This window comes from Trifolium pratense, linkage group LG7 (genome assembly GCF_020283565.1).
Source record: "Trifolium pratense cultivar HEN17-A07 linkage group LG7, ARS_RC_1.1, whole genome shotgun sequence".
Taxonomy (NCBI): domain Eukaryota; kingdom Viridiplantae; phylum Streptophyta; class Magnoliopsida; order Fabales; family Fabaceae; genus Trifolium; species Trifolium pratense.
The window spans coordinates 57,958,586-57,984,525 of NC_060065.1; the positions used below are offsets into that span (position 1 = coordinate 57,958,586).

Below are 25,940 nucleotides of genomic sequence, written 5' to 3' on the forward strand. Positions count from 1 at the left end.
CAACTCAAGAAACTCTGTCAGCAAAAAGGATGATCAGAAGAACTGTTTCAACTGCAAAAAGCCTGGACACTTCATTGCTGACTGTCCAGAAATGTCTGCTAAAGATAAGAGCAAAAGATACAGTTCAAAGAAGCAGCAATTCAAAAGTAAGTTGAAGAAGAGTCTAATGGCTACCTTTGAGGAGCTATCGTCTGAAGAAGAAGTTGAAGAAGAGGAAGAGGCAAATCTAGCTTTAATGGCTTCAACTGACTCAGATGCAGACTCAGAAGAAGAATCAGAATCAGACTCAGAAGTTACAGATGAGGTATTTTCTGATTGTTCTAAATCTCAACTTATAACTGCACTTAACAAGGTGATTGAGAAACATCTCAGAGTGTTAAGTAAACAAAAAGCTTTACAAGAAAAGCTTAACACTCTGGATGGACAGACAGATCATTTTCAAGGTTTATATCAAGAAACTCTGAATAGAGTAAATGATCTTGAAAAGGGTTGTGTTGTGTGTCACAAACCTACTGATGAGCAAGAAATGGCTCTTCAACAGTTTGTGCATCTCAACCTTGGTAAGAGCAAAGCTGCTAATCTTGTTTATAATGTCATGAGAAATAGGGGAGAGGGAGTTGGCTATGAATATGGTAGAACATATTCAAAGCTAAAAACCTATCCCAAAAAGGTTGGAAAATCTTGGGTTTACTATGTTGTTCCTCAGAGTGAAGAAGGAAAGAAATTTGGTTCTCTGGAAAATGAGGATGATCTGAGAGATTTGGGAAATGACAATTCAGAGGAACCAAGTTCCTCAGGATCTGGGAAGAAAGGCTCAGAAGATAAAAGCTATTCAGAACCTGATAATATTAGTTCAGATGTTCTGAATGCTTCAAAATCTGAGACTTCAACTTCTGGAACCAGAGGAATTCTAGTTCCTGAGAAAAGTCAACCCAAAGGCTCAGAGGGTTTTAAAAGAAAGTCAAACCTCAAACCTCAGAGGCAACACAGGACTAAGGTTATTTATGATTCTAGAGTCAGTAAATATAACCAGTCAAATCAATGGATTGGTGATAAATACAAATTCTGGAATCATAAACAATCCAAGTCCTGGAATAATAACAAAACTCAATCTAAGAAACATTTTCAAAAGAGTTATTATTCCAAACCAAAATCCTTTCCTCACACTCAACAACACAGTAAGCATTTGTGGACTAACAAGTATGGACCCAGAAGATGGGTACCAAAAGCTGAAATAATGTACCATTCAGATTTACCAACTAGGAAAGGATATGTCCTACCTAGAGCATGGAAACAAGTCCTATACAAAGGAAGAAGGGCTTATGTCCTAGACAAATGGTTGATAAGCTCTCAAGTTAATGATCAGAACTTGAGATGTGAAGAGGAAGAATATTGGGATGACTTTATCATTAACTGTGATAAAGAGTTCCACCGTAGTGATTAAAGTTGTTTCTCATACAGCCTATCACTCAAAGAAATATCATGAATCATTCATGGTATCTGGATAATGGGTGTTCAAGGCATATGACTGGTGACAAACAACTGTTTTCCAAGCTAACCATGAAAGAAGGTGGTTCTGTTGGTTTTGGAGGAAATCAGAAAGGAAAGATAATAGGTACAGGTACAGTAGGTAATTCCTCCCTATCTATTAATGATGTTTGGTTAGTTGATGGACTTAAACATAATCTATTGAGCATAAGTCAATTTTGCGACAATGGTTATGTAGTCATTTTTAATAAGGAATCATGTACTGTAACCAAACAATCTGATAACTCCATTGTATTCAAATGTCTGAGGAAAAACAATGTTTATAAAATTAATCTTTCTGATTTGAATGAACAAAAAGTGTTGTGTCTCTTGACTCTGAGTGAAGAAAAATGGATCTGGCATAAAAGGTTAGGCCATGCTAACTGGAGGTTAATCTCTAAGCTTAGCAAGCTTGACCTTGTCAGAGGTTTACCAAAAATTAAATATCACTCAAACACACTTTGTGGTTCTTGTCAAAAAGGAAAGATTACAAAATCTTCTTTTAAACCTAAAAACATTGTCTCTACCTCAAGACCATTGGAACTACTTCACATTGATCTTTTTGGACCAGTTACCACTGCTTCAATCAATGGGAAGAAGTATGGATTGGTGATTGTTGATGATTACAGTAGATGGACTTGGGTAAAATTCCTTAGAACAAAAGATGAAGCTTATGATGAGTTTAGCATCTTCTGCAAACAAATTCAAAATGAAAAAGGCTACACTATTTTAAAAGTAAGAAGTGATCATGGTGGAGAATTTGAAAATGAACCTTTTGAAAACTTTTGTGAAAAATATGGTATTCTGCATGAATTCTCTTCTCCTAGAACACCTCAACAAAATGGGGTTGTTGAAAGGAAGAATAGAACTCTGCAAGGAATGGCCAGAACCATGATGCATGAAACAAATGTAGCAAAGTTTTTATGGGCAGAAGCTGTAAACACAGCATGTTATGTTCAGAATAGAATCTATATCAGATCTAAGCTGAACAAAACTGCTTATGAATTGTTCAAAGGAAGAAAGCCTGATATTTCTTATTTTCATCAGTTTGGTTGTACTTGTTACATCTTAAACAACAAAGTCCATCTAAATAAATTTGATGCTAGAGGTTATAAGGGTATCTTTATAGGATACTCTGAACGCTCAAAAGCATACAGACTGTATATTTCTGAAACACATACTGTGGAAGAAAGTATGCATGTCAAATTTGATGACAAAGAGCCTGACCAAGTGTCAGAGCTTGTGGAAGGTTTGTCTAGATTTCAGGTATCAGAGGATCAGTATACAGATATTCCAATCTATCCAGAACATCCATTCTCTGAAGAACCTGTGAATGTATCAGCTCCTACTGACTCTGAACAACAAAGAACTGAAGCAACTGCTGAACCTGTTGATAATGAGTCTGAAGATGATGAACCCCCAAGAAATACCTTCAAGTACAAATCATCTCACCCAGAGGAACTGATTCTAGGCAACAAGGATAGTCCATTAAAAACAAGGTCTCAACTGAGAAATTAGGAATCCTTAGTTGGTCTTATCTCTATGATGGAACCCTCAAAGATTGATGAAGCTCTGAAAGATGATGCTTGGATAGTGGCAATGCAAGAAGAGCTGAATCAATTCCAAAGGAATGATGTATGGACTCTAGTACCCAAACCATAAAAACCCAAAAAAACCCATAAAAACGACCCTAAAATAGGCCAAAACCCTATTTTAGGGTCGTTTTTATGGCTTTGAAGTCAAGCAACACTTTTCTTCACAAGGTTGGGATAAGTATTTCGTCATGCTTAATGGTCCTATCTACCCAGATTTGCTCAAGAAATTCTGGATGAAAGCTAAAGTTTTTGACAAGTTTGAAGCTAAGAAGGAAGAGCTAGCTGCAATTGAGAGGGATCCTAGTCTGAAGGGTAAATCTAGGAAGGAGATGGGCTTACTGGAATTTACAGGTGTTCAGATTAGGTCTAACATTTGTGGGATGAACATGGCATTCTCGCCAATTCATTTTAATGCTCTTCTTGGTCTACCTAACTCAGGGATAGAGTTAGATGCTTTTGAAAAGGATACCAGATACAGAGAAGATCTTCTGCATCTCATCTGCACAGACCTTAAGCTGAAAGGGAAAGTCAAAGGATTGACTGATGAGTGCAGAGTCATGTTTAGGATTATTCTTGCTGCTATCTGTCCAAGAGTAGGAGGGACTGATACAATCTCCTGGACGCATCTGCTGTATTTCCTTCTGACAAGGAAAAGAGTTAACCTTGGTGACTACTTCTTTGAGAGGATTTGTGAAGCAATCCTTGCTAGTAAGTCTAAGAGACATACTACTATCATCTATCCCAGGCTGTTATCAGACCTTCTGCATCAAGGTCATGTGGTTTCTAATCTCAAGAAGTTTCACCCTGAACTGGTTCAGAAGAAGTTCTATCCAGAGGTTCTGAAAACTACTTTTCTGACCAAGATGAATTTGATTGCATCTAAACCTGTTGCTCCTCCTCAGCAATTCTCTGTTAGGCTGGAAGATCGTCTGTACATAGAAGGTTACCCTGTTATATCTGAAGCTGATGCTGAGCATGTAATTCAAGATTATCTGGAAGAGCTCAGAAGAGAAGGTTATACTGTTGACAGGAGTATGGTTCCAAAGGCTCCTACAAACATGTACAATCCTTCTAGGAAGCAAAAGAGAAAAGCTGAAGCTCAAGATGATCAACCCAAGCCAGACCTTTTGGCTCAGAAGAGAGTCAAAGTTGAGCAATCCATAGCTGAGCAGAGGACTAAGAGAAAACATGAAGAATCTGCTTCCAAAGCTACTAAAGAGGTTTCAAAAAAACCTGCTATGGTTGAGGTATCCAGCTCATCTGAGTCAGAAGATGAGACTGAATCTGATGAAGAGACCCTGGCTACAAGATTGAAGAAGAAGCCTGCTCCTATTCCCCAAGGTAAAGGTAAGTCTGCTAAGTATGTTTTCAATGCAAAAGAGATTGGAATAGGCTACACCAAACCTCTCAAAACTGTCTTACCAACATCTGACCCTCCAACCTCTGATAACCCCCTATCTGAACTAAGTATATCCGTTATAGACCATTTAGGCACGTTTTGGCCAGCTGTAGATAAGCTTGCAACATCAAAAGCAAAGGACAGTCATTCTCAGCATCATTCTGAGAGTGTTCTTCAATCTGGGTGAATTTTACACTTGATCTTCAAATGGAGAATGATGCAGAACTGTGGCCAGCTGTAGTGTGAAGGAAATGCATCTGTGATGTCCTTGCATAACTATTCACTTGTCATTTCCATGTAGTTTCTTTTCTTGATTAAGAATTAATTTCTTGGAGAATGTTCATTAAATAATGACATTAAAGGTACATGACAACTATGAGTTGAATGTGTGTTGTCTCATCCTTATTGGTCTATGTAATTCTTTGTCTAAACATTCTTGATCACATGATGAGATGATGCCTCGAGAATTTATCATGTTGCACATGCTTGATCATTAAATTTGTCCAAAGAGGAAAGTCACTTTCTTCCAATTATTCCTTGCCTTAATTGATCATGGATTGTTGTGATATTGTGAGTTAAAGCCATGATAAAGTGCTTCTTTGTCTTGTATATGGTTGACTTAATGAAATAAGTGCTTTTGCATTTATTCTTTGTTCATAAGGAGAATGTTGCAATTAAACCAAAGATCATTCTCAGACTGATCCTAAAGCTTCTCTTTTTGCCGAAACATAATGAATATCATTGAGATTAGAAGCTTAATTGTTCCTGACTAATTAAAACACTCAAGAGCACTTGCCTAAACACTAACAACATCACTGTCATTATCTATATATACAAGACAAGGCGTTTTTGCTACTGTTCTTAGTGCTGCTATGCTTTTGAAATATGGCCTTGGAGAAGTAGAGGCTGCTGAAAGAATAGAGTGCAGTTCTCGAGACACTGAACAGGGGATTTCGAACTGCTGACATATATTCTGCCGGAACAGTAAGCATTTATCTTGTTCTGATTGTGATACTATTTAATAACCTATTTTAAGTTTAAGAACTCTATAAACAACTCATATCAGAGATGATCTCAATCACTAGTCAACAAAGAATAATGACTATTCTCTTAACGAGTACATTAAATGTGTATTGGCTATATTTTTCTGCATAAACTTGATGTTTGGACTGCGTGTTAATAATGCAGAAGCTGGTAGGATGCAAACAATTAGGCGAAGAGATACTGAAGTCGGTTGAATCTCATGCTCCCCACGGCTGCAGCAGTGTGATTTTAAGACCAACTCAGCATAGATATCCCTAGTCTTTAGTGCTTTGGCTTTCATATGCGGTTTTTGTATTTTTCAAACTGGCATTGAATCCGGGATTATTAGTTACTTAGTTCCCTTCATTATGCATGTTATAATAGTGTATCAATGAAATATAGAGGTCAGAATTTTTAATGCCATTCTGAAAAACTGAGCAGACCTTGACAAATCCATGGGGCATTCACACAACACTCAGACAAGGATATTGCAAGCTTTAAAATGCGTATGATTTGTATTCCTCTTCTTTTTATGGTCTCATTAATATTCCTCCTCTCTTTTAAAGGGATTTATATTACATTTCTCTCTTATATCATTGTATGTTAAGGCTATGCTCAAAGTAAACATATAAGAATGTATATCTAAAGATTGATGGTAGTCTTTAATGTTTTGCCCATAAAAAAAAGTAAACATATAGGACTCTTTTTTTTTAATATCACATATAGGACATTTTAGTTTATCGCAACAGAATTAATGATTTTAGACATATTTAAACATAGTGAGCATCTATTGACTCTAGTTAATAACTTATTATAGACAACTAGTTTAAAACCCATGCATTTGCACAAGTCGTTGAATTGAAACATATTTTTTGACTAACCTGTATTCAGACATCATTGATGAACCACTTGTTAAGCTTCATATAATTATAAAATTTGTAAAGCTACTCTAAAAATGGCAGGTGAAAAGGATGGTAGAAAATATCCTTGATCATATTCATCTTGTATATGACCTCCAGAAGCAGCATTCTTACCATAGTTCAGAACTACATTATCATGTAGGAAAGGAAAAACAAGTACTAATGATATTTCAAAGAATGACACAATATCTCAGAAAACTATAAAAATAAACCTATGCAGCACCAACAACTAGTTCTTCTTTTTGAACAAGAGAAACCCTAAAGCAACCGCAGCTGCAGAAAAGACAGCAACATAGCATGCAAGACTAGAAGCATCATGTCCCTCAGCTCCCTCGGCAGCAGGACCCGCTCCCTCAGCAACAGAATCAGCCGCTACCTCAGCAACAGAATTAGCCGCTACCTCAGCAACAGCAACAGCTGCTCCCTCAGCAACAGCAACAGCTGCTCCATCAGCAACAGCAACAGCCGCTCCATCAGCAACAGCAACAGCAGCTCCCTCAGCAACAGCATTAAAAGGACCCATGTAGCCACTATATATCACCACAGCATGATCAAGACCAGCACGAACAAAACCACTGATATGACTATCAGCAAGAAAATGAACAAAGGCGGCAGCAAGAGCATCAGCTAGACCGCCTCCCTCGAGGGCGGCTGCAGCAGCAGCAATATCAAGTGCTGGCCATCCTCCTCCGTTCAACATTAAACCATGATGGCCAGTTGGTTCCACAATCTGGATATCCAAGAGCTCATCAATTTGTTCCCAAGGAGGCTCACTAATCTGTGCAACACAAAAATTGTGGTCTTCAAATATTTTGAACATACATTCTTCAACACTACGGTTAGACAGCTCAATGCAATTCTTAATCGCAATAAAGTGACCCTGATGCCTAAAGTATCGGTAATAAAGTGCATTGCACTCATCAGAAAACCATCCGTCGTTAAGTTGTGCATCGTTAAGTTGTGCATCGTTAAGTTGTGCATCGTTAAGTTGTGCATTGAACTCTGGAAAAAATAATACAAAAAAAAGCATTAAGAGTTTGTGGCAAAAACTGAAAAACTTGTTGTAAAATCATAGACCTACATAAATTATTCACAATCTCAGGACAAAACAAACAAACTAACAAAAGGAGTTATTACAGATCTTCAAATAAAATTGATCTTATCCAAAAGTAATCTATTAGAAATTAGGATCATGCTAACTAGTGCCCCTGGGGCACTTGTTAAGGAACTAAAAAGGGAAAGAAAAGAAAAAATTGCATAAAAAAACAAAAATTTAAACTTTTAAGACGTTGACTTCACAAGTTTCAAGATAATAATACTATCTTTAGTTACCTTAACAAATGCCCCGGTTAGCATTTTCCTAGAAATTAAATAGCCAAGGCCAAGAATAAAGTGTTATAAATGCTAACCCTAAGTAAAAGAATAAAGTGTTATAAATACAAAGTACAAGAATTAATTTAGAATCATACGATCTCTAACCCTAAGTGCAAGAATAAAGTGTTATAGTCTTCCTCTAAAAACCTTCCATAGTTTCTTCCTCGAATTTCAAAAGAACAAAGAAGTGATTGGGGAATTAGGGTTTCATATATAATATTGATCAATCTGGATAAACGGACTCAATTTCTGAAAGGGGAATTAGGGATTCGTATACAATATTTCTGAAAACAATATAAACGGGAATTGGGGATTGGGAATTAATTTAGCATCATGCGATCTCTAACCCTAAGTGCAAGAATAAAGTGTTATAAATGCTAAAACAACAAATGTACCTTCAACGATAGCATTAACAGCTGCCAACAGCATTGGATTCGAAATCGGCGGATTCTTTGAGATCATAGGAAAAGGCTCAAGGCCTTCATCATCCATAGGAACATCATCTTTCAAAGGCAAAGGATGTTGAATCCGAATCCACGGTTTCATTGAGGGTGCATAGTCTTCCTCTAAAAGTGATGGATTCGAACCTTCCATAGCATTCAAATCTTCCATAGTTTCTTCCTCTAAAAGTGATGGATTCGAACCTTCCATAGCATTCAAGAATAAAGTGTTATAAATGCTAACCCTAAGTAAAAGAATAAAGTGTTATAAATACAAAGTACAAGAATTAATTTAGAATCATACGATCTCTAACCCTAAGTGCAAGAATAAAGTGTTATAGTCTTCCTCTAAAAACCTTCCATAGTTTCTTCCTCGAATTTCAAAAGAACAAAGAAGTGATTGGGGAATTAGGGTTTCATATATAATATTGATCAATCTGGATAAACGGACTCAATTTCTGAAAGGGGAATTAGGGATTCGTATACAATATTTCTGAAAACAATATAAACGGGAATTGGGGATTGGGAATTAATTTAGCATCATGCGATCTCTAACCCTAAGTGCAAGAATAAAGTGTTATAAATGCTAAAACAACAAATGTACCTTCAACGATAGCATTAACAGCTGCCAACAGCATTGGATTCGAAATCGGCGGATTCTTTGAGATCATAGGAAAAGGCTCAAGACCTTCATCATCCATAGGAACATCATCTTTCAAAGGCAAAGGATGTTGAATCCGAATCCACGGTTTCATTGAGGGTGCATAGTCTTCCTCTAAAAGTGATGGATTCGAACCTTCCATAGCATTCAAATCTTCCATAGTTTCTTCCTCTAAAAGTGATGGATTCGAACCTTCCATAGCATTCAAACCTTCCATAGTTTCTTCCTTGAATTTCAAAAAGAACAAAGAAGTGATTGTGGAATTAGGGTTGATCAAATCTGGACAAACGAACTCAATTTCTGAAAGGGGAATTAGGGATTCGTATACAATATTTTTGTAAACAATATAAACGGGCTCAAGTGCATATTGACACTCTAACTGTGCTATTGACACTTGAATAAATAGATAAAAGGGTAATACTACACACTCATTTGTTCATTGCCCCAAGTGCATATTATGGTATTGTGTATTTAAATATCATTTTCAAAAAATAGATAAATAAATAAATAAAGGTCAACGATAAAAAATTACAGATTCAGAGTAGAGGACTTAGAGAACAAATATAGATATAACGCTTGGCCAGTGCGCATGCCTCTACGCACGAGCTGGATTAGTCGTCCACCTTTGGTGGGTCGGAACCGGTGCGAAAGCCAAAAAAAAAAATATAGATATTCAGAATAATATTAGCTTAAGATGTCGAAACAACCCTTATGGTCCATTGGTTCTATGAAAATGAAAATGCGAGGAAATAAAATTATGAAAATCAATGACTATAAAGTAATATTAGTTCATTCATTGGTTTCCATAATTTTCTTTCCTTCCATTCCATACAACCAGACCGACCATTAGAGATCCAGAAATTATAAATGGCTCAATTTATTGGGCCGCGTTTTAATATTAACACCACTAGTATATACAATTGACAGCACACTCATTTGTTCATGGCAACGTGCATATCACATGGTGTGTGGGGTACTTTTTCTTTAAGAAATTAAAGAGTAGAGAACTTAGAGAAACAAATATGTCTAAGCAACACTTGGAGATCCAGATAAAATTCATCAAGCGAACATGACAAAATTAATTGATATAAAAAAATTAAGTCTAAATACAAACTCAAATGGATCCTCAAACAGTCAAACTAATAACATGTCAAAGTAACACTAAGAGATCTAGATGAAATTCATCAATCAATATATGAACAATCTCAAGAACATAGCAATACTACATGTCAACATACAAAATAATCGATAGCTTTTGTTACGCTAAAATTGTTCAAATCACAAAAAAAATATATAGATCCGTACAAAAAATAAATGAAATAAATAACAGGTATACATATCATCTCGATCCAAACAAAAAATAAATTCAGATCTTCACAACAAAATAGATACGTAAAGTTATCCTTTGAGAAATTAAAGAGTAGAGGTAACCCTTAGAAAATTAAGAGAAAGAGCCTTTGAAAAACTTATATGTAAAATCATAGATCGGCGAAAAAATAATTCACAATCTCAGTGACAAAACAAAAAAGGAGAAAAACAAAACAAAAAAAAAAAGGAGAAATTACACATCTTCACAATAAAATTTATCCATAAAGTATTCCGATTAGAAATTAAAGAGCCTTTGAGAAACATATATCTGACTAAGAAAACCAAAGCGCAGAAGTGAAACTAAATAGATGAGTTGTTGTGATATACTTGAAAGCCTATTTATAAGACTTGTTTATGGGCCTTCGTGTTTTTTTATCTACATGGGCCTTGGTCGTGGCCTTTGTGCCAAAACTTGTTTTCTGAAATTGATGGTTAATAAATCACATTATTATGTTTGTCAAAAAAAAATCACATTATTATGGTTAATGACTTAAATATTAGTAATTCCTTCAAAAAAAAAAAAAGACTTAAAATTATTAAATTAAAATATAATTAAAATTAAAATTATAACTCATTTCAACTAAAACACAATATTCCGTTAATACTACTAATTATTTAGTTTAATTATGAATATATAACTAATATTATTTAGTTTAATCACGTGATGAGACTATTCAACTCTCTCTCTCACATGAATACCACATAGGCACACATTCATGTCTCTTATCAACTTCATCTTTTTATATATACTCCCTCCGGTCTCATATATAGGAAACAAAAAAAAAATTCACACTTTTTAAGGAAAGTGGATAAAGTTTAGAAAAAATGTGTCATTTCCAATTTTACCCTTAGCAAAGTCTTGGAAACCTAAAAAGTCATGATTATTGACTTGTAGGAAAAGTATTGGAAAAGTAAAACTAAGGGTAAAATTGGAATATTCATAATAAATATAATGATTGTAGTAACTTTTTCTTATATTTGAGACTTTCTAATTTTTTTTTTTTGTTTCTTATATATGAGACCGGAGGGAGTATTTCTCTCTCACATAACAAGCTATCAAGCACTGCATAACATTAACACATACAAATCCAACTTCTTATTAGTACTAGTACTAATTTAGTAATATTACATTCAACGTACTTCTTTTATGTACCGTTCTATTCCCAATTCCCATCTACAGTCAATACGCGTCGGTTTCTTATTTTAGTACTTTTTAGTTACCAAATCATTTGTCCTTTTCTATTCTACTTTCACACTTTCTCATTTGAGTCATTTCTTTTATTCATTCTTGTAGACGCACTCACGCACATTCAACTGTAGCAGTAGTAGTACTCTATTCTGTTCCCTCAATCATACTGGGTCAAATTATTTACCATTTTTTATAATACATTCTCTACTGTTTTTTTGTTATCATCATCATCTTCATCATCATCATACCAAAAAGGAAGGATATCTATGCATTTAATCATTTCATTAAAAACGTGTACAATTAAAAAAATCTAAATTGAGAAGGAGATTATTGTAATTTCATTTTCTTACCATAAATGTTTTCAAACAAATTAAATTACTACTATGTTTAAACTAGATCAGTCAAAACGAGCAACCCGGATAAAAAAAACTATCAAAATTAGTACCAGAGTCCGGCCTGGTACGGATGGTCGAGCTTTCGGGTCAGGCCGATTTATTTTTTATTTTATTTTTAGTGTTCAAACTCAACATTATAAATATGATCAATAATTTTTGTGCGTCTTATTGTTACACATCCATTATATATATATATATATATATATATATATATATACTAGTTTAAAGACTCGTGCATTCGCACGGGTCCATTGATTTTTATTCAATATTTGAATTTTTCAGTAGAAAATTTATTTTAAATTAAATATTTAAAAATTTGTTATATAATATTGTTAAAATATAAGTGTAATTATTGTGTTAATTATTTCTTGTAGACTTATTTATTCAATTTTTTATGTTTTAGTGACAAATAATGGTCTCGTGTATATTTTTAATAAAAAATTAGAAGTTTTTTTTTACAAAAATATTAAAATAATTATTTGGAATATTTAGGATAATTTAGTAAGTTTGATACTAATTAACTTTATTATAATACTAGACGTTTTTTTTGAAGAAGTATTACCAGACGTTTTACTCGTGTGATGCACGGGCATTATGCGTTGTTTTATAACAAAGCGTCAAAAAATTATTTGTATAAATAGTAAATTAATAATTGAAACAAAAAATGCAGTAAAAAAAATTGAAACAATTGATGTTATCGACATAATATTAACAATAAAACTTAATTAAAAATATTAACAATATCAATTATATTTGTATTTGCATTTCAAACAATTTATTTGTAGTGTTTCGTAAATATCATACAAAGTCCCACTACAAAAATATCACAGATCTTTTATATTATAAGCTTGTATACACAAGCAACCCTAATTTGTTTTTCCAGTTTTCCCTCCATTTTATGAGGCAATTTTTATTAAAAAAATAATACAATTTTGTCTTGATTAGGATTCAAACTCACAACCCTTCAATGCATGACAATATTTCCAACCATTATGACAAATATACCAATTGTGATTAAAATTATGTGCAATAATTGATAAGCACCATAAATTATTGTTGACTATATTATTCATCACGAAATATTTTTATGTCTTTCCTGATCAATGATTTTTTTTCTACCGGATCATAACTTTAGAGAATAATTATCATGTGAGATTTGAAAAGTTATTATCACGTGTTATTTGGAAAGTTATATATATATATATATATATATATATATATATATATATATATATATATATATATATATATATATATATATATATATATATATATATATATATATATATATATATATATATATATATATATATATATATATTCTCATACTATAACACCTTCAACAATATTGAAATACATTAAAAAAAAAATATCTTTCACATTTCAATTTCATTATGTAACCTTGATTATATCACTTTTTAAATTATTTATTATGCAGTTTATTAAATTGTAGTTTTTTAAAATTGAAAAAAGAATTTTGTCAAAAAAAAAAAATTGATATTTTTTATAAATACCCTTTATTTTTACGTTAATGTATCCAAACATAAATTAATTATGTTTGTTTTCAAAAAAAAAAACATAAATTAATTATGTTTAACTCACTTTTAACCAAAATCAAATCTATCAAACTCAATTCTGCTAAATCAGTTTTTTTTTTGCAATACAACCAAACACAACCATAGTCTTGTCACTAATCACATTCATTATTTTGATTTTAACATTGTAGATTTAATATTAACCGATGATCAATTGATACAATATGCACTAGCATATATTGAGATGATGTTACGTAGTTGTGGGAAGAGTTTAAAAGATTATCCTCCAATGCTTAGAGCAGACACATCATTAGTTCCTGATATACAAAATAGTTTAATACACGAAGAATTGAATTATAACAGACAATCATTAGCTGAGGAACATGTTAGATTGATGTCAACTATGACTTCAGAGCAACGTAAAGTATACGACACAATCATGACAAGAGTTAACGAAAACAAACATGGTGAGTTTTTTCTTTATGGTTATTGCGGTACAGGGAAGACATTTATCTGGATGGCCATGTCAACTGCATTACGCTCAAAAGGTGAGATAGTTTTAACAATTGTCTCAAGTGGGATCGCTGCATTGCTTATACCTTGCGGTAGAACATCACATTCAAGGTTTTGTATTTCTCTAAATGTTGACAAGTTTTCAACAATCATGACAAGAGTTAACGAAAACAAACCTGATGTGTTTTTTCTTTATGGTTATGGTGGTACAGGGAAGACATTTATCTGGAGGGCCATGTCAACCACATTACGCTCAAAAGGTGAAATAGTTTTAACAGTTGCCTCAAGTGGGATCGCTGCATTGCTTATACCTGGCGGTAGAATATCACATTCAAGGTTTTGTATATTCCTCTAAATATTGATCATCTTGCTTCTATCGTTGATAGCACATATCCCCAACTTTTTCAAAATAGAGTTATACTAGGTTCTAAAAATTCAATAGTCGACACAATAAAAATGATTATATGTTGGATTTGATTCCTGGTGAAGAAAAAACATATTTGAGTTATGATACTTCACTCACACAAAATGTAGACAGTCAAACAGTGGATGATGTTCATACTCCCGAATTTTTGAACACGATTTCTACGTCGGGACTTCCAAATCACAAGTTGAGACTTAAAGTTGGAGTTCTAATTATGCTATTAAGGAATTTGAATAAAAAATTAGGATTATGCAATGGAACAAGACTTATTATTACGAGATTGGAAAAACGTGCTCTTGAAGGAAAAATTATTTCAGAAAGTAATATTGGTGATCAGGTTTTCATACCAAGATTTTCTCTGATACCATCTGACGTGAGAATTCCTTTTAAATTTCAACGGAGATAATTTCCTATAATGATTTCTTTTGTGATGACTATTAATAAGAGTCAGAGACAATCTTTAAAGCATGTTGGGATATATCTTCTGTCGCCGGTGTTTTTATATGGTCAGTTGTATGTTGCAATTTCAAGAGTTACTTCTAGAAAAAGATTAAAAATATTGATCAACGATGACGACGGTGAAAATACGACTAAGACTTCAAATGTGGTCTATAAGGAAGTCTTCCGTAATATAACATAATTTTCTTTGTATGAATATTTATCCAAAATTATGGTTGAACTATCGTTTAATATTACTCAACTTTTTTCATATACTTTACATTATTGGAATTATCATATCTTATTTAATCATTATATATCTTACGGTTAATCAGACCCGTGCACCGCACGGGTCGATGTTCTAATTAGAGAATAAGAATGCTAAGAAGAAAATAAATATTGAATATTAAAAGGGAAAGAAATGAAGAAATAAGGATGAGAAAGAGAGTTGACTTTAGAATGGTCACTATACAATGACTATGATGAAGTGTTAAAATAGAATAAATTGAACATCAAAATTTATATATATACTTGCAAAATAAACAATATAGTCTCACTCGTTCAATACAAAAAAAAAAAATAAAAGATATAATAAAATCATAAAATTTCACAAACATACGATTCTTCTACAACAATAATAACTCTTATAAATAGAAATTTCAGATATATATATATATATATATATATATATATATATATATATATATATATATATATATATATATATATATATATATATATATATATATAGGGGTTTTCTAACTTAGACCCTAGTTAGGTCTAAGTTAGCAAGGTGCACCTTTTCAATTGGACCAAAATACCCATTCTTTTAATTTTTGAAAGAATAGAGCAACAGGGGCATTTCTGTAATTTTACATAAAAAAAAAAATACTGACACGCGCCCCCACCTTCTTAAAAATTAATAGACGTGGATCCAGTGTCGCGCGCGTACGGAAGGACCATGGTTACAGACCGTTGATTTCCATCAGACAGCCAAGATGTGATCTCATTAAGGCTGTCTGATTGATCAGACAGCCCAGATCATCCTACCATCTTGTCTGCGCCACACTAGATTATAAGCTGGAGAGAGAAAATTTTACTTTTGAAAAAGGCAGCCACGTGTCAGCATATGAATGGGTCTGCGTGATTTTTTCCATTTTATGCTTTAAACTCGATTATTTCGTCGTAAATTAATTTTTTATTTTTTAATTTTTATACCAAAATTCATAATTTTTTTTTCTCTACAAATAGAGACTTGGTTTGTTTGATTTGGACACCGAAAAAAAAACGCAATTTTTCAGTACTTTAAACTCGATTATTTCGTCGTAAATTAATTTTTTATTTTTTATTTTTTATACCAAAATTCATAATTTTTTTTTCTCTACAAATAGAGACTTGGTTTGTTTGATTTGGACACCGAAAAAAAAACGCAATTTTTCACTACTTTAAACTCGATTATTTCGTCGTAAATTAATTTTTTATTTTTTATTTTTTATACCAAAATTCATAATTTTTTATTCCCTACAAATAGAGACTTGGTTCGTTTGATTTGGACACCGAAATCCTTCTGAAACCATTTATATGGTAGAATGGTTTCAGAGAGTTGTAATCTGAAACCATTTTGCTGGTAGAATGGTTTCAGTAAGTTGATTACTAGTTATTTGCTTCTGAAACCATTTAGCTTGTAGAATGGTTGCACATAGTTGTATTCTGAAACCATTTTACTGGTAGAATGGTTTCAGTGAGTAATTTATTAATTGTTTTTGCTTCTGAAACCATTTATCTGGTAGAATGGTTTCAGAGAGTTGTAATCTGAAACCATTTTGCTGGTAAAATGGTTTCAGTAAGTTGATTATTAGTTATTTGCTTCTGAAACCATTTAGCTTGTAGAATGGTTGCACATAGTTGTATTCTGAAACCATTTTACTGGTAGAATGGTTTCAGTGAGTAATTTATTAATTGTGTTTGCTTCTGAAACCATTTATCTGGTACAATGGTTTCAGAGAGTTGTAATCTGAAACCATTTTGCTGGTAGAATGGTTTCAGTAAGTTGATTATTAGTTATTTGCTTCTGAAACCATTTAGCTTGTAGAATGGTTGCACATAGTTGTATTCTGAAACCATTTTACTGGTAGAATGGTTTCAGTGAGTAATTTATTAATTGTGTTTGCTTCTGAAACCATTTATCTGGTAGAATGGTTTCAGAGAGTTGTAATCTGAAACCATTTTGCTGGTAAAATGGTTTCAGTAAGTTGATTATTAGTTATTTGATGAGATTAAGGTAGTGAAAAATTGGGTTTTTTTTTTCTGTGTCCAAATCAAACGAACCAAGTCTCTATTTGTAGAGAAAAAAAAATTATGAATTTTGGTATAAAAAATAAAAAATTAAAAATTAATTTACGACGAAATAATCGAGTTTAAAGTAGTGAAAAATTGCGTTTTTTTTTCGGTGTCCAAATCAAACAAACCAAGTCTCTATTTGTAGAGAAAAAAAAATTATGAATTTTGGTATAAAAATTAAAAAATAAAAAATTAATTTACGACGAAATAATCGAGTTTAAAGTATAAAATGAAAAAAATCACGCAGACCCAATAATAGCGTGACACGTGGCTGCCTTTTTCAAAAGCAAGTTTCTCTCTCCTCCCATCCTTCCACCCACGCGTGCCTGTCGGCGCGTGTGGTGCACGCGCGTGAATTTTGTCCTGTAATCGCGTGACACGTGTCCTGGGGGGGGAAAAAGAAGTGGGGGGTGCGTGTAAAATTGCAGAAAATTACAGAAATGCCCCTGTTGCTCTATTCTTCCAAAAAATTAAAAAATGGGTATTTTTGTCCAACTCAAAAGGTGCACCTTGCTAATTTAGACCCAACTGGGTCTAAATTAGCAGCCCCCATATATATATATATATATTTCACAAAAATGGATAGAAAAGGAGGAAGAAGGAAAATCTGAAAAAATGGAGGTTCAACAATACGAAAAATGATATATCAACAAAAAATAGATGAAGGGAATAGTAACACATCCACGACCATGAAACAGAAATGATAGATCTACAAGCTTCTCCATCAAAAAGCATACAATGATTTCTTTCAAATTTTTGGGGAGAACGAACTGGTTTGCTGATACCTTGAAAGAGAAAACTAGAGGAGAAAACCAAAAGTAGATTGAAACCAAGAGTACAGAGAAGTGGGTGTATTTTGATCAAAGTAGGTGGGTGAGTGGGGATTAAATGTTTTTTTTTTTTATTTTTGTAAAAAAATATTATATTTTTGTCATTATTATAAAAAAATTAAATAAAAAATATAATACTTAGCAACAGCACCACAGTTGGAGTATAAATATGAATAGCTAGGAAAATGCTACATCTCGCGAGAAAAAAAACAGCGAAACTTTTCACGAACCACGTGTCACGATATTACTGGAATATTTGGTTTCTGTGTCCCGCCTTCCCTGTAACAACCAATCCTTCAATTCAAACCACAACCGTTTAACCACCTCCCTCAGATATGGTTGCCGCTGCTGCAACTTCATTCCATTTGTGCTTTGCCTCTACTGTGTTTATTTTTTCTCCTCCCATCTCTGACGTGTGGGTATATTAGGTAATAAGCGACTGCTTAGGATCGTCTTGAAAACGGATAAAAGAGGAACTTGACCATAATCGCGACCTGCCGGTAGAACCAAAATTATCAAGGAAAATGGGAACTTGACCCTAACTGCGACCTGCCGGTAGAACCAAAGTTATCAAAGAAAGTGCGACTCTAACCGCGATCTGCCGGTAGAACCAACACTATAAAGTTCTTATCTCAAGAACAATGTTCTAATCACAAGAACAAAGAAAAATTTCTCACAATAGAAACTCTCAAATTAGATTATATTCCAAGTTCCTTTTGAAAAGCACATGATAGTCCTATTTATAGCATATCCTTACATAGTAGGATTTATTGTCCACTACCATATATACGGTTATGGTCAACTACATTTTTGTCAAACAGAGTCTTATAAATAAGGACAAAAGTAATATTTTTTTACATTTTTATTTGGTTAACTTAACTCCAACGTGTCCTGGATGGAGTTCGGATGGAAAACTCTCCATTTATTTACTTTAAAAGATAAATTTTTTAACTACTCCCTCTAGTCCTATATACAAGAGAAAGTTCACTTTTAGGTCTAGATACATGAGATTCTTAATGAATCTAAAAAGTGAACTTTCTCTTTCTCTTATATAGACATATATAGAACCGGAGGGATTACTAAATTACTTATAAAAAGGAGAAGAATAAAAACTTAACTCCAACCATATGCATAAAGTCGGTCGAGTACTATGCACAACAACCAAGCTAAGGCAACTAAACACATTGTTAAACATGCACCACCCTGTTGTAAAATTGTATGGTTTGCCACTAAACAATTCTGCAAACATGCAACCAATGCTCCATATATTTCAATGATGCATGAGAGTATACTACAAAGGATAGGGAAAAGAATCTATATAGAACGCTAAATTACATGTATTCGTTCATTCATACTCAAAACACACAAAGTAGGATTAGTTAATTTAAACATATTCGTTCATACTCGATACTCATGCATTACACACTATCAAATGAACACAATTATTTGCAATGTAACAAACATAATAAATTCATTATAACACTCTTCCCTATATCATTATCTTTATTTTTATTTGCGCATATAAATAATTTTGATAACAATTTCAACCTTTTTATTTTGTTGCACAGTTCATGACTAAATCAACAGAATGAAAAGTTTGAATAAACAAAAACAAGCATTTCAGTTTTTTCCCACTTTCTTATCCGTCCAATTGATCCAAACCAAAACTTATTTTAAAATCAGGTATAATAAACTTAAATAAATGACGAAGTTTAATCAAATCAGCACTAGAAGATTGTCTGGTGAGTGTTCTACATAATATAAATAATTCAAAAGCAATAAAGATTAAAGGTAAAGGACAAGAATCATGTAGGATCGGAAAAAACAAGTTTTAATGATATATATTTCAAAGCATGTCACAATATATATAGTCTAGATACCTAATGCTTGAAAGACACGAAACAACTGCGAGTTGAATACTATCAGAATACTATCACCATGCCAAGACTCTTAAATGGTAACCTGGTAGATTGTTGGCCATAGTGCCTTGAGGTCTAGTCTCAATTGTAAGCATCTTCGTAGATATTTTTCGTAGATAATCAGACTGAAATTAGGGAATGCCACAATAAATTGTCAATCTTCCATATGGTATGTGTTTTGTACATTTAACTATAATTTCATAATCATGTAGCTTCTAATTAGAGATATACTTTACTTGTTGCAACAGTGAATTACTTATCTTCAAACCTTTGGGCAATCTTTTGAAGTTCACGCAATCCCTTAAGGACAAAAAGATGTCTCTGTAATGTGTTCATTCTGCAAAAGTAAAAAACAATGATTCAATTATTAAATAACATGCATTATTAATATGTTATTGTATTTAGATGATGTAAATAGAATATAACTGACATGAAGAAGACTTCATTGAAATCATCTAGACATGTTCTCATTACTTGTCCAAAAAAAAAGTAGTAGGATAGACGTCATATATGGATTACAGGGACTGAAAATTTTCACAGTGACTCTTTTGGATAGTGTCCTTCTTAAGAAATTTTCTTAATTAGTAAAGTAAGGAAAATAAATCCTATTAAAATTACTGTAGTTTTCCAATAAACATCAATTTTCCATATAACTTGTGAAGAAAATGAAACAAATAAATAAATTCATAGGAGAGCCAAATATACAGTCCTAAAATATAGTATGCAGAAAACATTAGGGCCCGTTTGGTGCGCAGGATAGCATAGTGACAGGATCGGATATAAAACAGGATAAGGATATGATAACAGCAGGATAACAGTTATACTCAGTTATCATATCATATGTTTGGTGCACACAGGATAACAAACATGATAACTATTATATTTTGTTTTTAATACATACTTGCTCATAATAATATGATAAGATATATAACATATTTAATTGACAAAATTACTCTTGTAAAATAATTTTTATTTTTTTAAAATTATTTTGTAATACTTTAAATTTTATAAATAAAAAATATAAATAAGTAATCAAATAACTTTATATAATTTAAAATAAAAATCATGAGAAAATAATAAAGTTTAATTTTTTTATATGAATCATGATCAAATAAATAACTCAATAATATATACATGTTAGATAAGCTAAATAAATATATGATATATCTCATACGTAAATAATAAAATTACTATTGCAAAAGAATTATATTTAATTTTTTTATAAAATTTAAATTAATATCCCTATTTGTCAATTTTTTAATAATTATTTTACTTTAAAATATTGTAATTTTAGTAAAATTTTGATTTTTTAGAAAATATAAATTACAAAATTACCCCTGTGAGAAAATCATATATGTTTAAAAATTAATTATTTTATTATTTATATTTTATTAATTTTATTTTATGTATTTTAAAATATATTTTATAAAATAAATACTTAATTTTTTTTCTTCTTATCCTATCCTGCTGGTAACCCTGCTCAAATTCAGGATAAAAATTATAACTAGAGAGACATGATAGGATAAGCTTCAGGATTAACTTATCATATCCTGCTGTATCACCAAACACTGGATTGCGGCAGGATATGATACAGTTATCTTATCAGGTCTCTTATCCTGTGCACTAAACGGACCATTAGATTCTTATTCAAAACTAACAACATGATCACATCAATACCCAACCAAACACACCACATGCATACAAAGATAGCACATGGAAAACATAAAACTGGTTCCTGCTCCTTCAAGATCTCTAAGGTCTAAATTGAATAAGCAAGATATGTCCATAATCCATATTCTATGGAACACACAAGTATGGTCATGTCCCACTCTCAGATCTAATAAGTATTAAGTATACTTAATGTTGGCATGCTAGGGCTCATTATACCACAAATCAAACCTTGACATTGTAATCATATGCCAAAAACTGCATTTGATGTGCCAAGACTCTCTTCGAACTTCGAATATAGTATTAAAAAAACTTATAATCAGCACAAATTCAAATAAACACTAGTTTGACATAAAAACAAACAAATTTGTAATTATTTTGCACCTATCCAGTGTAATTAGAGCACAAGCTACATAATTTATGTGATAGAAAACTATACAGTATGGTTCTTGACTAGACTTTAGTTCGCAGCCGAACTTCAGATTATTAGGAATAGGACCCTCTTCTCCTAAAAATCGAAGGGTTAACAAAAAAAAGTGTGATCTATCATCACACATTTAACTCTCATGTGTGATCTATTATTTCACAGTTTAGTCTCTCATGTGTAATTTACAGATGAGTACACATGAGAAGATTCATCCCTGCATTGCAATCTTCAACATTTAAGAGATGCTGGTCATCTAAGTAAAGATCAACGGTCATAGAGCTCTTGAGCAGAATTGCAGTCAAAATTGAATGCAATCCATATCCAAAAAAGACAGACTTATTTTCAAATAGTATTGATTTTGATGCAATAAAAAAAAAGGATTTAATTGATATTCAACTAAAGATTTTTTATTTATTTATTTCGGTTCAACTAACATTACAATGCAGGAAATTAAATAAAGAAAGCAAAAAGGAATTCCAATACAGGTTCAAAAACCTATCATATCTAGATGAAGATGTAACATCAAACAGGACTATACAGGTTTTAACCCCGTTCTTCATAACTGCGTGGATTTGGTCATCTTGCACATCACCAAGTTTCTTACCAGTATCCTCTTCATCATGACCATCACCTTCATCTTCATCGCTGGCTATGATTAGTTGGCCATCTCGGACTCAAGACCATTCACTTGCAGCTTTAAACCATTGACTTGGGTACTAGCATAGCTCTCTGGTTGTTGTTGCAAACCCAGTTGCAATTGTGCAAGCTGAGATTGAATCTGTGATATCAATTGCTGTGCTGACGATACACCTGACAGAGAGCTATGCTGCATGCTCGTCATATTATTCTGCTGCATTGTTGCTCCAGGGCCTTGGATATTTGTTGTTTGCAACTGATTATTCATTTGATTTTCATGCAATTGCACTTGAGTAACTTGGGACTGCGTCTGTGACATTGAGTGCATGTGAGGTGGGGGAAGCTGCCCCGGTTGCAATGGAGACATATTCCTAGGTCTAATTGTATTTATGAAATTTATAATCTGCTTCTCATATGAACCCAGTTTCTCCTTTAAACTAGGTGAGATGTTGCTCTTGGAAACCTGAAGGAAGGTTATAAGATGTTCCAACATCATTTTAAATACCTTAAGCTTTTCAATCTTATCCGACTTCGGTTGGTGGGTAAGAGAATCATGCTGAAAGAAAAAAAAGATACACCATTAAACACAATAAAAATAAGTTATAAGCAAATTAAACAAAAACAATTGAGGGATTCCTTTCAAAAAGGGTGATGACTTGATAGTGTCTAGCACACACTGCAACCTTCAGAGTTTTCCGAGATAATTTTAACAGAAAAGGCTTCTTTGTCCATATAAGCTATTAAAAAGTTGGCTAACAAAATGTACCTGCTGAAGTTTCGTTGCGATTTTCTGATACATCTCACTAAGCTCTGTCAAGTAGCTCTCTTTCATAGCTTTGATCTATTGTTAAATCATCATAATCAATGCGTTAGAAACCACGAAATCTCTTATGCAGGAATATCTGTGTTACTGTTCTATTAATTGGCACAGCAAGTAAAATAATTTTTTCCATTTGTGAAGCATCATAAATTGCAAGTTTCATTTCCATGCTGAAATTGGGAAGATGCATTGGCTATCCATGATACCATGACATTGAATATTGGAACAAAAGCCGTTTATTTGACAATTTTCTGTGGTTTAACCCAATTTACCCAATAAATAGAGAAGAGAAAGTAGCATATTACTTTTCGATATACTTCTTCTTGCCAATCACCCCCGCTTGGCTGTCGAGTCTGTGCTGTTGAATCCATAGAATCTACAACAGATATATTATTATGATACACACATAAGCATACAAGGCTAAAAAAAGTGGAAATCTGCTTTTTTTATTCCCTTTGTTTTTTAAGAGATATAGAACAGATGGGATAATCACGAATTAACTTGCATAAACTTCATTCTACCCATTAGAAAAAATGCCTTCCTAAAATATTGTCGTTTCCTATGTTTCAGCATAGATAATTTTAGGAAGTTGGGGGTAATCCTACAAACCACTGATTTATAGACCGAGGGGCACAGATTTAGTGCCATAATCAGTAAAACAGGGATACCACGGAAATTTGGACAGGGCCAAAAAAAATTGAAGGATAAACATTCAAGAAATGGAAAAATGAAGACATCAGTCTCGATTTTTCTTTAAATGAAATAAGATTATTATCAGGATTTAAAGAAACAGGAGAGGCCCAAAAATCAAGGTTATAAATGTTAGCGGCCAACACTCGGTGGGATTTAATCCCACATCGGATAGATAGGATTCTTGAGAAGAGTTTATAAAGAGGAGGCACTCCTCACCGTACAAGCCGGTTTTGTATGGATGAGTTAGGCCTCGATATTCATGACATGGTATCAGAGCCTATCGAGTCTATCGTTGGGTTCCTACATCGTTCACGCTTCAGGCCCATTGGGCCGGGCTGAAGCGTGAGGGGGTGTGTTAGCGGCCAACACTCGGTGGGATTTAGTCCCACATCGGATAGATAGGATTCTTGAGAAGAGTTTATAAATGGGAGGCACTCCTCACCCTACAATAAATTTAAATACAAAAAAAAAAAAAAACAATTCATGTTGTAATTCGGTTTTTCACTTTTCCTTTTCTTTGCAAGAGTTTGTCAAGAACTGTATTGAAAGGATAAGAGTTTTATCCAAGACAATCAAAATCCTAACTAGAGAACCTTATGATTCTGAATACTAGAAAGGCACGAGGCATCCCGATACAAGAAGAAAACTCATTCAGCTGAGGTTTTCCATGAATTACATCCCAGCCAACAGTATCACTGGGATTATGCAACCAAACCAATCCCAATAAAATCATTGGATTTGGCATCTCATATTCCAAAATTGAAACTAACCTGACGACATTGACATCTAGCAAAACCCTATTATATGCTAGAACGACATCGACAACTAGCAAAACCCTATTACATGCTAGAACACTTCCTGATTGATCTGAAGCTTGAGACTGGATGTGGTTCTGTGTGTTGCTGTTTTATTTTTGCCTCTATTTTGAACTGCCAGCCTCTGATTCTGTTTTGATGGGGGGTGCCATTCTACCTTTGATCTTGAGATAATGGTCAACAACTTGATTTTCTCTTTTATATATTGCTATCCAACCCTAGACCTATTTAGGTATATTATATTTGATGCCCAGCCCATGCAATTAACTAAAATCTCAATCTTTTGGTGTTTTAAGATTCTGATTTGTAACATCAACTTTGGACCTTAGTTTTATTAGAGGACATAGACCATCAATTTTTTTTTTTGCCTTTTTTTCCCTTAGACATACAGGACATAGACCTTAAAGATTTTACGATCTCACAATTTATGCATCTAACCCTCAATGATGCTATGTACTATGTAGTAGGTAGGACCTTGAAAATTGGACTACCTCTTGAGCCACAATTTCAAATGATGAAAGATAAAAGGACACAAAATTGTGAAGTTCCAACTTTACTTACTTGACGAAGTTTCTGGAAGGGGTTTTTGTGATTGATATAACTGCTCTTGGTACAGATACTGTTGTTGGAGTGACTGGGGCTGATTGGGCAAAAGAATAGGATGTTGCTGCCATTGATTGTGAACTTGATACTGCATAAAAAGTCCTATTAAAAAAGTAACGTTGGCCAAGTCAGAGATGCAAAAAAATTGATGTAGTGTCAGAATCCAATTGATTTGTGCATCATTAACAACACAAGAATAATATTCATATACAAAATTTAAAAGCAATTAAGATCGAAGATACTCCCTCCGGTCTCAAATATAAGCAACAAAACAAAAAAATTGAAAGTCTCAAATATAAGCAAAAGTGTATTACAATTATTATGTTTTATGACATTATTCCAATTTCAACCAATAAATGCAATGGTTTACACTTTCCAATGTGTTTTT

The 25,940-nt window shown here is 33.0% G+C and overlaps 2 protein-coding genes and 1 long non-coding RNA gene across 7 annotated transcripts; 1 reads left to right on the forward strand and 2 right to left on the reverse strand.

The window, feature by feature from the left end:
* The first annotated feature begins 5,386 nt into the window (after positions 1–5,386).
* On the forward strand, positions 5,387–6,202 carry LOC123899813. The gene is made up of 2 exons (XR_006805738.1): positions 5,387–5,505; positions 5,710–6,202. It is a non-coding gene; the product is annotated as an uncharacterized LOC123899813 (long non-coding RNA).
* Positions 6,203–6,516: 314 nt separating this feature from the next.
* On the reverse strand, positions 6,517–10,622 carry LOC123899809. 4 transcript variants are annotated; one of them, XM_045951036.1, is made up of 4 exons: positions 9,472–10,622; positions 8,883–9,165; positions 8,234–8,482; positions 6,517–7,466 (listed from the first exon to the last, which is right to left on the reverse strand). In XM_045951036.1, the coding sequence occupies exons 2-4, from the start codon at positions 9,154–9,156 to the stop codon at positions 6,694–6,696; spliced, it is 1,296 nt and encodes a 431-aa protein (XP_045806992.1). In that variant the 5' UTR covers positions 9,157–9,165; positions 9,472–10,622; the 3' UTR covers positions 6,517–6,693. The 4 variants fall into 4 exon arrangements, with proteins under 4 accessions (XP_045806992.1, XP_045806993.1, XP_045806995.1 ...); XM_045951037.1 differs by having other exon boundaries at positions 8,883–9,074; positions 9,132–10,605; XM_045951039.1 differs by having other exon boundaries at positions 9,132–10,605.
* Positions 10,623–22,376: 11,754 nt separating this feature from the next.
* LOC123899812 (mediator of RNA polymerase II transcription subunit 15a-like) lies at positions 22,377–25,702 on the reverse strand. Of its 2 annotated transcripts, none has more exons than XM_045951041.1 (4): positions 25,511–25,702; positions 23,747–23,817; positions 23,388–23,462; positions 22,377–23,177 (listed from the first exon to the last, which is right to left on the reverse strand). In XM_045951041.1, exons 1-4 carry the CDS (start codon positions 25,644–25,646, stop codon positions 22,641–22,643), a joined length of 819 nt encoding a protein of 272 aa, XP_045806997.1. In that variant the 5' UTR covers positions 25,647–25,702; the 3' UTR covers positions 22,377–22,640. The 2 variants fall into 2 exon arrangements, with proteins under 2 accessions (XP_045806997.1, XP_045806998.1); XM_045951042.1 differs by having other exon boundaries at positions 24,905–25,599.
* Between the last annotated feature and the right edge of the window lie 238 nt (positions 25,703–25,940).

Excerpts from the sequence above, each read along its gene's own strand:
- LOC123899809 (XM_045951036.1), bottom strand. The coding sequence starts at position 9,156 with ATGGAAGGTTTGAATGCTATGGAAGGTTCGAATCCATCACTTTTAGAG. Across the intron at positions 8,483-8,882 it reads TGTTAATGCTATCGTTGAAG|GTTCGAATCCATCACTTTTA; the intron begins GTACATTTGTTG and ends ATGCTATGGAAG. Across the intron at positions 7,467-8,233 it reads TGTTAATGCTATCGTTGAAG|AGTTCAATGCACAACTTAAC; the intron begins GTACATTTGTTG and ends TATTTTTTCCAG.
- LOC123899812 (XM_045951041.1), bottom strand. The coding sequence starts at position 25,646 with ATGCAGTATCAAGTTCACAATCAATGGCAGCAACATCCTATTCTTTTG. Across the intron at positions 23,818-25,510 it reads CCTTCCAGAAACTTCGTCAA|ATTCTATGGATTCAACAGCA; the intron begins GTAAGTAAAGTT and ends TATCTGTTGTAG. Across the intron at positions 23,178-23,387 it reads TCGCAACGAAACTTCAGCAG|CATGATTCTCTTACCCACCA; the intron begins GTACATTTTGTT and ends TTTTTCTTTCAG.